At 33.5% G+C, this 10,351-nt stretch overlaps 3 protein-coding genes across 8 annotated transcripts; 2 read left to right on the plus strand and 1 right to left on the minus strand.

The window, feature by feature from the left end:
* Window positions 1-672: 672 nt before the first annotated feature.
* LOC104740948 (alcohol dehydrogenase-like 2) lies at window positions 673-4,565 on the plus strand. The gene is made up of 9 exons (XM_010461695.3): window positions 673-2,412; window positions 2,503-2,549; window positions 2,638-2,966; window positions 3,126-3,208; window positions 3,319-3,394; window positions 3,616-3,680; window positions 3,789-3,884; window positions 3,973-4,134; window positions 4,244-4,565. The coding sequence occupies exons 1-9, from the start codon at window positions 2,221-2,223 to the stop codon at window positions 4,358-4,360; spliced, it is 1,167 nt and encodes a 388-aa protein (XP_010459997.1). The 5' UTR covers window positions 673-2,220; the 3' UTR covers window positions 4,361-4,565.
* Window positions 4,566-4,746: 181 nt separating this feature from the next.
* On the plus strand, window positions 4,747-6,616 carry LOC104740949 (cytochrome c oxidase subunit 6b-1). Its single transcript, XM_010461697.2, has 5 exons — window positions 4,747-4,999; window positions 5,466-5,789; window positions 5,895-5,977; window positions 6,077-6,158; window positions 6,365-6,616. The coding sequence occupies exons 1-5, from the start codon at window positions 4,967-4,969 to the stop codon at window positions 6,416-6,418; spliced, it is 576 nt and encodes a 191-aa protein (XP_010459999.1). The 5' UTR covers window positions 4,747-4,966; the 3' UTR covers window positions 6,419-6,616.
* A 357-nt stretch (window positions 6,617-6,973) lies between these two features.
* Window positions 6,974-10,351, minus strand: LOC104740950 (O-fucosyltransferase 7). 6 transcript variants are annotated; one of them, XR_015580184.1, is made up of 12 exons: window positions 9,996-10,269; window positions 9,773-9,880; window positions 9,553-9,651; window positions 9,160-9,259; window positions 8,990-9,057; window positions 8,818-8,906; window positions 8,387-8,696; window positions 8,156-8,275; window positions 7,858-8,060; window positions 7,573-7,757; window positions 7,396-7,491; window positions 6,974-7,322 (listed from the first exon to the last, which is right to left on the minus strand). XR_015580184.1 is itself a non-coding variant. In XM_087484803.1 (12 exons), the coding sequence occupies exons 1-12, from the start codon at window positions 10,083-10,085 to the stop codon at window positions 7,196-7,198; spliced, it is 1,620 nt and encodes a 539-aa protein (XP_087340929.1). In that variant the 5' UTR covers window positions 10,086-10,351; the 3' UTR covers window positions 6,974-7,195. The 6 variants fall into 6 exon arrangements, 3 of the variants coding, with proteins under 3 accessions (XP_087340929.1, XP_010460001.1, XP_087340930.1); XR_015580183.1 differs by having other exon boundaries at window positions 7,858-8,071; XR_015580182.1 differs by having other exon boundaries at window positions 8,156-8,289.

Consider the following 10,351-nt stretch of genomic DNA (forward strand, 5'->3'; position numbering starts at 1 on the left):
TTATAGATAAAATATAAGCATATATATCATAAAATATATCATAGATTATTATTGATTTAAATTGATTATTATTGTTAATGAAATAACATTTTCATCTATTATATATGAACTACAAAAACCAAAATTGAATTTTACTTAATCATGTAAATTTTATGTATAAAAAATCAAAATTTATTTAACTTTTTATTTTATTTTAATGATCACTATGATAATTAAGTAGCATTTACAATAATATTATTTACTTTATCATTACTAACATTCACTTTGTTATTGAAATTTAAACTACATGTTATAAAATTATTTGTTAATATAGACACTGAATTTATAATCGTTTATATTAATCATAATAATATAAAATCTATTTTTAACATATGTATTCTTTGTGTTAATATAAATCAAGTGTTATATAATAGTGTTTAAAAAATGTTACATGTTAGTGAGAGAGTGAGAAGTACAAATACTAAAGAAGAAAGATAAAAAAAAAATAGTTTTTTCTTTTATTTTTGTTTTTTTACTTTTTTTATTTGATATATATTATTTAAAGATTGAAAAAGAAATAAAAAAAAAACTGTATTATTTGATGTGGTTTCAAAAACCGCTAGGTAAAGGCTGTGGATTTTTTAAAAGGCGGTTCACCTTATAATCTGCTGGACAAAAAACCGCAAATTATTATTTTTTTTTTTTTTTTGAAAAACGCTTATTTGTTTCTAAAATCATGATTGGTGACTATAGTACGTTTTTGATAAAAAAAAATTCAAAACCGTTTTTTCACTGTCTCCATTCACTGCCTTAATTTAAATGGATGTTGAATTGAGTTTAACATTTATTAGGTGGCTTCTAGCTATGTACTATATATATCCACCAAGTTCGAAGTTTAAAGGTCCCCTTCCTTTTCTCGTTATAATTAAGAGACATAATGGTTGGGTGAATATTAGATTAGAGACGTGCTTAATTGGATTCTAGTATTCATGATTGGATTCTAGTAATCGGGTATATGATGGCCTTATTTATATATAAACGTGGACTCAAAAACGTGTCATGTTTTTCTTTAAATTCATTAAAATTAATTCAAATAGATAAGTAAAAAAATGTGTAACTATTTTTCGCCAAAAACTTAATTAGCTATACTGTCTATTGTGAATAGATCTGTTCGATATATTAATAAAAAATTAAAACTATACCAGGTGATCGATCAACTGAAAAAGCAACAATATATATTAAAAAAAAATTGAAATCTTCAACAAAATCATGAAAAAGTGAATAAGTAAAAGATTAAGAAGGTGTTGTTGGATTTTATTTTTAAAATTTTTTTGAAAAGTTTAACAAAATCATTAAAAATGAATAAGTGAAAGATTGTTAAAGATTGTGAGAGAGTTTTGTTGATTAGTTTTCTAAAATCTTGTAAAGTAATCCAAACAATCCCTATATTTTGTGATACTTTCAATGACTTTATTTTGTAAGGAAGTGTCTAAAATCATGAACCGATAACATAATAATTGAATACATTAACAATCCTAGATTTTTTTGTTTTAATTGAATAACACAAAAATTTTAATGACTTTATAAAAGTCTGAATCCAATAACTCAAATTTATTAAGATTTTAAATGACTTTTTACAAATCACAAACTAATAACAATAAACTTTAAGAGAGTTTAACAAAATTTTGATCTAATAACAACAGATTCTACATAACATTTAAAATCTTTAAAACTCTATTCAAATCTCAAACCAATAACCCCCACTTAGTAATTACTATAGAGTATTCTATAGTTTTGTTGATTATTTTTCTAAAATCTTGTAAAATGCTCCAAACAATCCCGATATTTTTGTGATACTTTGCGTGACTTTATTTTATGAAGAAAATGTATAAAATCATTAATAATCCTAGATTCTTTTGTTTTAATTAAATAACACCAAACTTTTAATGATTTGATAAAAGTCTGAATCCAATAACTTAATTTTATTAATATTTTAAATGACTTTTTACAAATCACAAACTAATAACACTAAATTTTAATAGATTTTAACAAAATCTTAGTAACATTTAAAGTCTTTAAAACTCTATTCAAATCTCAAACCAATAATAACCCTCACTAATTATTGTTTGTTAGGAAAAAAAAAGTTCTTGATAAAAATCTAGGGAATCATTTTGCAGAGACAATATAAGAAGAAACAATATACTCTCTCTCATATCACTCCATCATAATCCATAAATCACCATGGAAGAGGCTTCATTCTCCAGCACCCAAGGAAAGCCAATCCGATGCAAAGCAGCAATCTTACGAAAAGCAGGAGAACCATTGGTGATAGAAGAGATCCAAGTTGATCCACCAAGAGCTTATGAAGTTAGGATTAAGATCTTATGCACTTCTCTATGTCACACCGATCTTACTTTCTCGAAACTAGACAGTGTAATTTCTTTTTACATTATATTGCAAAGTCAACGCATAATCTACCCTTCAAAAGTCGATTTTAGCTAATCCTTTTGAGGTTTTATCCAGGGACCGCTTGCTAGGTTTCCTAGGATTCTAGGACACGAAGCAGTCGGGTGAACATTCATATACATACCCTTCTTTCATTTCAGTTTTTAACAAATCTTGATCTTCAAGAATCTGCCTAATTACTTTGTTATCCAGTGTGGTCGAGAGTATTGGAGAAAACGTGGACGGATTCAAGCTAGGCGACGTCGTTTTGCCAGTGTTTCACCCTCAATGTGAAGAATGCAAAGACTGCAAATCTCCAAAGAGCAACTGGTGCAAAAGTTTTACCAACGATTTCTTATCAAACACTAGACGATACGGAATGAGTTCTAGATTCAAAGACTCTTCGGGAGAAGATATTAACCATTTTCTTTTTGTCTCGAGTTTTATTGAATACACCGTCGTAGATATAGCACATCTCGTTAAAATCTCCCCGGAGATTCCCGTTCACAAAGCGGCCTTGCTCGGCTGTTGTGTCTCCACAGGTTAATTATTATCTTCATTTCATATTCTTGTAGGGTTGTTTTTGATAGTTTTAAATTCTTATCCGAGGCTAAAACATTAACTTAAGTAGAAATGATGGGGTGGAATAAAATAATTATTATACTTTGTTAGAAGTTTGATAATAATAATATGGGCTGTAGGAGTTGGAGCTGTGTGGAAGGTAGCTGATGTGGAGGAAGGTTCCACTGTCGCTATTTTTGGTCTTGGTGCTGTTGGACTTGCGGTACATTTACAAATATCTAATGATTTTTTGTAAAGTAGTTTATTGTAAATCATAGTCATTAGTCTCATGATTTAAGAGATAATAATTAAAAATAATGATTTGGTAAACAGGTTGCCGAAGGCGTCAGGCTCCGCGGGGCTGCAAAGGTCATCGGTGTGGATCTCAATCCCGACAAATTTGAAATAGGTTAGGTTGCTCCTTTTTTTTGTTTTTGTACATTTTTGTTTAAAAAAATGCATACGAACTTCTGATACCGAATATGTCATACTATATAATATATATATATATATATACCCTACATGTTGTATAAGTTTGTCTTGTTATATTTCATATAGATATAGTATAGCATTACATTTTTGGATATTTAGACACCTTAAATTACTAATGTTGCCATGTTGGAGGAGTAGGTAAACAATTCGGGATCACGGACTTCGTTAACCCTGCTTTGTGTGGAGAGAAGAAAACTAGCCAAGTGTGTTGATCATTTCACTATATTTTTACAAATTAAGTTTGTTAACTTATATGATTCACAACATGCAGAAAGAAAATTAATAAATCTATTGTATAAATTATGAAAAAGGTGATTAACGATATGACAGAAGGAGGAGTTGACTACAGTTTTGAATGCATTGGTTTAGCTTCCTTGATGGAGGAGGCTTTCAATAGCACTCGACCGGTACGCTTTCTAATTCGTTATAATTAGCATCATTACATGGATAAACCAAAATCAAGTTTCCTAGTATTGATTAATTTTTCTTTTTCAGGGATGGGGTAAAACGGTAGTATTGGGGATGGAACAAAAGGCTATGCCAATAAGCTTGGGTAGTTATGATCTTCTTAGAGGCAGAACTATATGCGGAACATTATTTGGCGGTTTGAAACCCAAACTTGATATTCCCATCCTCGTGGATCGTTATTTAAAAAAGGTATAAACATTCATTTATTTATGGTTTACACAACAAGTAATTTAGTTGCACTATACGTTATACACATGTTGAGTTTATAATATTCTTTGAATAAAAAAAAATCATGCAGGAGCTAAATTTGGACGGTCTAATTACACACGAGTTAAAGTTTGAGGAAATTAACAAAGCTTTCGATTTATTGACGGAAGGAAACACCATCCGTTGCATTCTATGGATGGATACATAAATTTTTACAAAATTTCTTCTCTCATTCCTACATTTACCAAAACATGGATGGTAATAAAAATCATGCAGGAGCTAAAGAATAAAAATTGCAAATGGATGGATAAATTTTTTTTTTTTTTTAAATAATGTAATTTCTTTTGTTGAAGATTTGCTAAAAAATTACATTGTGCTATCATCAATGGTTATAAACGGTGTGAATTGTGTGATTCGTTTGCGCATTCTCCAAAATTATTCACTCAAAATTTTACTATAATTACAAGACTTAAGAGAAGTAACATTTGTTCTTCCACCAAAAAAAAAAAAAAAAAAGAGAAGTAACAATTTCATTCTGAGAGTAAATTGGGCCTAAAGCGGACTCTATAAAATAGGCCCAATTCAAACCAAAACAAAACACAGTCGTTTTTGTGGGTAAAAGGACATAGCCAGATAGATAGATCCTAGAGAGAAGAAAGCTTAAACCTAACAAATCTCTCAAGAGTCAAGAGTGTTTGTTTGTTGGGTTGTGTGGTGTGTTATCATCAAAAAGATTCTTGTCTTCTCCGATCCTCGTCGACTCCTCTCCAGTCTCCTGAAGAATCTCCAAGTTTCTTTGAACCACACATCTTCAATGGCTACTGCTCAAACTCCATCTCTCTCCGAGGTTATTCTTCATCATCTTTAAACCTCATTTCTCATTTTCTCTTTGTTCTGTAATCTCCCCGATCCTCGGTATTTCATCTGTAGATCTCTCTATTGTTCGATCTAGTGAACAAGAATGAGCTGATGATTCCTTTATGATCCTTTCGTTTTCTTTTTGAATTTGATTTTGTTAGATCTTTGATTTCATCATCTCAGAAGTCAGAACGAGCTTAAAAATTAGGTTTCTTTTTCTCTTCAATACGTATTAGGGTTTTCAATTTCTCGATCGAGTTACAAAAGTCTATTGCTTTGAACAAGTCAACATGAGCTTTGAACAAAAAAAAAAAATCCAATTTTTTTTTTTGTTTTGTTCATTGTAAATGACATTTTAACAGCTTATAGAATGGTCGTGTTTAGTGATTTGCATCGGTTATGTTGGTATTTCATTTGGTCTGAAACCTGGAAACGGTTGGTGATTTATGTGGCAGCAATATCATTTGGAGAAAGATGTGAAGCAAGATACTACTAGTGCCAAGCCTGTGGAAGTGAAAGAGGTGACACCAGAAGTTACTACTACACAAGTTGAAGAGGTTACCAAGGAACAAGCTAAGGAAGAAGAATCTCCTGTTGAGGAAGCTGTTTCTGATGTTGAAGAGAAGGTTGATTCTTCTCCTGTTTCAACTGAAGTGACTTCTGAGGCTCCTCCTGCTGCAGCGAAAGACAATGCTGAGGAGACTCCTGCTGCTGCTGAAGACAATAATGACGAAAACACTAGTGAAGAAGTTGCTGAGGAAACTCCTGATGAGATCAAGGTATATATTGTAGTACCCATCCACCAAAACAAAAAAAAAAAAGATGCTTGCTTTGATGCGCTCTCTCTTGATAAGTTACTGATCAAGTTATCTCATTTTTTACAGCTTGAGACAGCTCCTGCCGATTTCCGTTTCCCGACAACAAACCAAACTAGGCATTGTTTCACTCGTTACATTGAGTATCACAGGTGAAAAGCTAATGTTCTGCTATGGTTACTCCTTGTTTTCTTAAATTTGTTTATCTTTCTTTTCATGTCTAAGTATTCTGATTGTTTACTAATATCCAGATGTGTAGCTGCCAAGGGTGATGATGCTCCAGAATGCGATAAGTTTGCAAAGTTTTATCGATCTCTTTGCCCCAGCGAATGGGTATACCTTCCATTAGCTTTCTTCACTCTTTCAGTAGCTCCAGTGACTTTTAGACAATGCTGATTAGTTACAAAATGACCTTTAGATAGACGGCTTCACTATTATGAGATAACAAATTGTCATGAACTTACTTCTGATTCCTCTTGGGATGTTTTTCGCCGTTCTGCTTCTTAATATTGCAGAATATATCTTTTGTGTGTTTGTAGGTTGATAGGTGGAACGAGCAAAGAGAGAATGGAACATTCCCTGGTCCTCTTTAAGACAAGTCTTCTAAAGAAGAATCATATGCCATCATTCCTCTTTGCTGTTACCTTCATGATGTCTCCGAGTTACACTGCAGAGTTTAATAAGATTTTACAAAACCAGCACTTCTGGTTTCCCATCATCATAAAATGTGAGAATTTAACAAAACTTTATAATCTCAAATTTTTCTCTTATATATGAGTTTTTGAGGATCATCTGATTCTGTTATGTTGTTCTTCCTGATTATGCTTTCCCATGGCAAGCTTCATTTCAATTCTTAGTGCCTGGAGGCATTTGTCTTCTATTTCTCTAAGGTTGCATATAATATTTTATCATTACCATTTTAATCAGAAGAAAACATTGGAAGATAGTAATTGAGATCTTTATTGTAACTAAAAAGTCGTCTTCAACAGAACATAAAACACGAAAATAACAAGTGGAAGAGGCGAAGAGCTATAAATCAAGTGAACCTCAATTCTTCCTTCTCGAAAATCTTGTTTGTTATGTTGATTGTTGGATATTAACGGGAATAACGGTATGATCATAGAATCTCTATATAGACTTAAAGTATATAATGGAATCATGCTTTCACGTTGTGAAAACATAAAAAACTGTTACTGTATATCACTAATCACCAAACTGTTTGATCACATGTAGTTTTCATCAACCATATTTAAGCTTTAACTATAATGCTATATAACCTATAGTATGCCTATAACTATCAATGAACCTTTGTCCCCATTGCTAAAACATGAAAAGTCCTAGCGTCATGTCCTCTTGTCCATTATCTCGTTTTAAGTGCGGTCTCTCTGGCAGAGACAGTCCGGTAATGGATTTTCATAGAAGGATTCCTCAGAACGGTGTCTCTCCAAACCCTTTGTTCCAGAAACAGGCCCTTTTCGCCTCCTCGGTGATCCTTGTCTATATTTAACCATCACAATTAGAGTCGCTATAATATGAACAAGATCACTATAAAGCTTTGGTTTTGGCTTACCGAGTTCTGTGAATCTCTATAATTCTTTCATACACTTTCCGGTTATCTTTTTCAGCTCCCTTTCCAACTTTGTCTATCAACCTCACAATGCCTTTCCTGTACTCACATATATCAACAAAATGTAAACAAGCAAGATTCCATGACTTAAAAACCAAAAAAAAATAAAAATATTTTCACCTGTCCGGAGAGATAGTTTTCCGGTGACCAAGATAGCGGCGATGCCCTTCAACAGCTCTCGCCATGTTTCCGCTATATGACGGAATAAAAACATCGCTTTCGACGGAAACAATGTAGTCAAGTGCAGCCATTTGAGTTGAGTGGTTCAAAAAAGGCTTAAGCTCTTCTCTTGTTGCCAATTTTTCCTATCATTGCCAATATAAAAGTGTTCAGTCTTTTTATTCAGTCCCATTAGTAACTTCACTAATCATTATAGCCAAAAGGCTGGAAACTTTGTAACTATACCTTACTCATTAACATGGAGAAACGAGACCGTAAATCAGCTAACCGAGCCTCACCACCGTAAATCTCACCAGCAGCTATATATATTGGTGTGTTTGATGAATATCCAAGAGCTGTTAGAATAATTCCAACTTCTTTTGGAGTCAATGGGCAGTACCCTTTGAGCCTTTGTACTCTTCCATCAATGTCTTTCACTTTCCAATACGCTGTATTCTTCCTAAAAACGTCATCTTATTATTCAAATATATAGCAACCAGCCAGCAAATCACAGAAAAGAAAACTATAGTTTGTTTTGGTTAACCTTATCTTCCTTAGCTCAGCAGCTTCATGAGCGGATAAACCGTGGTTGCAGCCGCTGAAAGCTAACATATCTTTCTCGAATCTCAAATGCAACGCGACGTATAGACCATAAGACCTCATCCTATCAACCAAAAGCTGCAACATTTATCATTCAAAAAAAAGTAGTAACAAAATGTATTAGAGAGGAAGATAATGTCATATGAGATGGTTATAGGTAGATCAATAGTTTTACCTGTCCCATTGATTTGATTTTAAGAGAGAAGCGTAGAGCCTCGTAGCAAGAACGGCAACGCAGCTTCTGAATATCTGGAGGTAGATTGTTGTTTGCTAGACGAGAATCGGATTTAGCGGCTCGGATCACCTTGTATTCATCCCACATGCTAGCTATCTCATTTTTGTAGTAACTCAATCCTGAATAGCTTTTGAAATGCTTAACCACCTTTGTGAGTCCATCAATGCCTTTTGGAAGCTTCTTGATGACTTTTACATCTTTAGACAAAGCATTGATGAAATGATCTTCATCAAACACATCCGAGAATTTGCTATTTTGTTCGGATCAATCCAAAAAAGCAGAACAAAAACAGGTGAAAACAGGATCTAGAAAATATGCTAAGACAACAAGAAGAAGAAGAAATAGACAGAGTATGGTAACATGGAGCTAACCTAGTGTCCTGCCAGAAAGATCGTTTATCGAACTCTGGGACTACAAGTGTCGCATTTATAATACGGGCTATAGCTACCATGTCACATATCTGGAAGAAGAATGATTCAACCACAAGTGTTTCATACTTAGGAGTGCAAAGAAACATAAAGAGTAGTACTACTACATACTTACCCCAGCACGCATCTGGTTAAGACCGCCATTCGTGTGAACAAGAAGATAGCCTCTAGATTCCAATGGAGCTGACGAACCAGATAAACCAGAGGATCATGAGTCAACTGACAACACAAGACTACAAAAAGAAACCAAACCAGACATTTTTTTAAAAAAGAAATTTTGCTCACATGTGTAACTAGGAGTGGTGTTGACACAAGGCACAAAATTGCGGTTGTGTGGAGGTTTCCAAAGCTTGTCGAAATCCGGTATCTCGCTTGAAATGTTCAACTGTCAAATCTAAATGAGTGAAAAACACGAAAGAGGCATGATCCTTCTATTCAAAGCAATCGAAAATTTTCTTCTAGTGTTCTTACGTTAGCACATCCTTGCAATCACCAAACATAGTATTCACTTTTGAAACGTGCTCTACGCCTAAAACATTTGTATATATATATATTTATAGGCATTTTCTTCACTGGTTCTACTCTTTTTCAAGAGACAATCCCATCATCACAAGATATTTTGATATTTTGCTTGTAAGTAAATCATCAGTTCGGTGTTGTTGTGAAAAAAATTCAAACCTTGGAATAAGAAGAAGGGCTTGTCAAGATAAGAGGAGGAACTAGCTCGGTGTTGTTAATGTGTTCCGATGTTAAACTCTGATACTGAACCTCATTGTTCTGAATTTTGAAATAAGAATCAGCCATACGTTAAAAAGAAACCATACTAATAGCCAAAGTTCAAAACTTACTTAACTATCTCCAAACAAGAAAATCTCAAGAAACAGCGTAAAAATTGAACCTTTGGTTTAGTGATAAGAATTGCTTCATTCGATTTAAGATGAGATAGGTTCCTCGTTAAGCTCTGTTCTGTGATAGATTTGTTGTAATCGTTGATATCTCCTCGCTGCTAAACAAAGAATCAAATCAAGAAACTATTCAATCTCAGAAACAGAGTTAATAACACTGATGTACCCAAAACAACGACGACCAAGATAAAATAAAGATTGTTTTTGGTTACGGACGCGAGTGTTGTGGTGGCTAAGGTGGAGCCTTGGGAGTCTATTCAAAGGAGCAACGTAATAGTGTACGGTGAGAAAGCCAAGTAACGTCATTGCGCATATGGTGCATATTAGCACCCTCCGTATCAGAACCGCCACCACAACCGTCTTCCTCCGGCGTCGTATTTCTCTGAGAACGATCCAAACGACAACATTCAAGAAAACAAACCCGTCTTCAAAGAAAATATTCAAGAAAAAAACGGATCTTGATCTTCATTGTTTTTGTTTTGTTTTGTTTGGTTTTGTGAGTAAATGAACTTTCTATTTGTGGAAGTTGAGAGAGAGATGTATTAGCCGAAAAAAGGAAGTAAGAGTGGTCT

Source organism: Camelina sativa, chromosome 14 (genome assembly GCF_030686135.1).
Source record: "Camelina sativa cultivar CO46 ecotype springtype chromosome 14, ASM3068613v1".
NCBI classification, from domain to species: Eukaryota; Viridiplantae; Streptophyta; class Magnoliopsida; order Brassicales; family Brassicaceae; genus Camelina; species Camelina sativa.

Bases quoted from the DNA above. Each gene is read 5' to 3' on its own strand.
- LOC104740949 (XM_010461697.2), top strand. From the start codon at position 4,967: ATGGCTACTGCTCAAACTCCATCTCTCTCCGAG. The intron at 5,000-5,465 runs GTTATTCTTCAT...TTTATGTGGCAG, and splicing joins AAACTCCATCTCTCTCCGAG to CAATATCATTTGGAGAAAGA. The intron at 5,978-6,076 runs GTGAAAAGCTAA...ACTAATATCCAG, and splicing joins CGTTACATTGAGTATCACAG to ATGTGTAGCTGCCAAGGGTG.
- LOC104740950 (XM_087484803.1), bottom strand. From the start codon at position 10,085: ATGACGTTACTTGGCTTTCTCACCGTACACTATTACGTTGCTCCTTTG. The intron at 9,652-9,772 runs GTTCAATTTTTA...TTCAAAATTCAG, and splicing joins TTCTTATCACTAAACCAAAG to AACAATGAGGTTCAGTATCA. The intron at 9,260-9,552 runs GTTTGAATTTTT...TAGATTTGACAG, and splicing joins GCCCTTCTTCTTATTCCAAG to TTGAACATTTCAAGCGAGAT.
- LOC104740948 (XM_010461695.3), top strand. From the start codon at position 2,221: ATGGAAGAGGCTTCATTCTCCAGCACCCAAGGAAAGCCAATCCGATGC. The intron at 3,395-3,615 runs GTTAGGTTGCTC...TTGGAGGAGTAG, and splicing joins TCCCGACAAATTTGAAATAG to GTAAACAATTCGGGATCACG. The intron at 4,135-4,243 runs GTATAAACATTC...AAAATCATGCAG, and splicing joins TGGATCGTTATTTAAAAAAG to GAGCTAAATTTGGACGGTCT.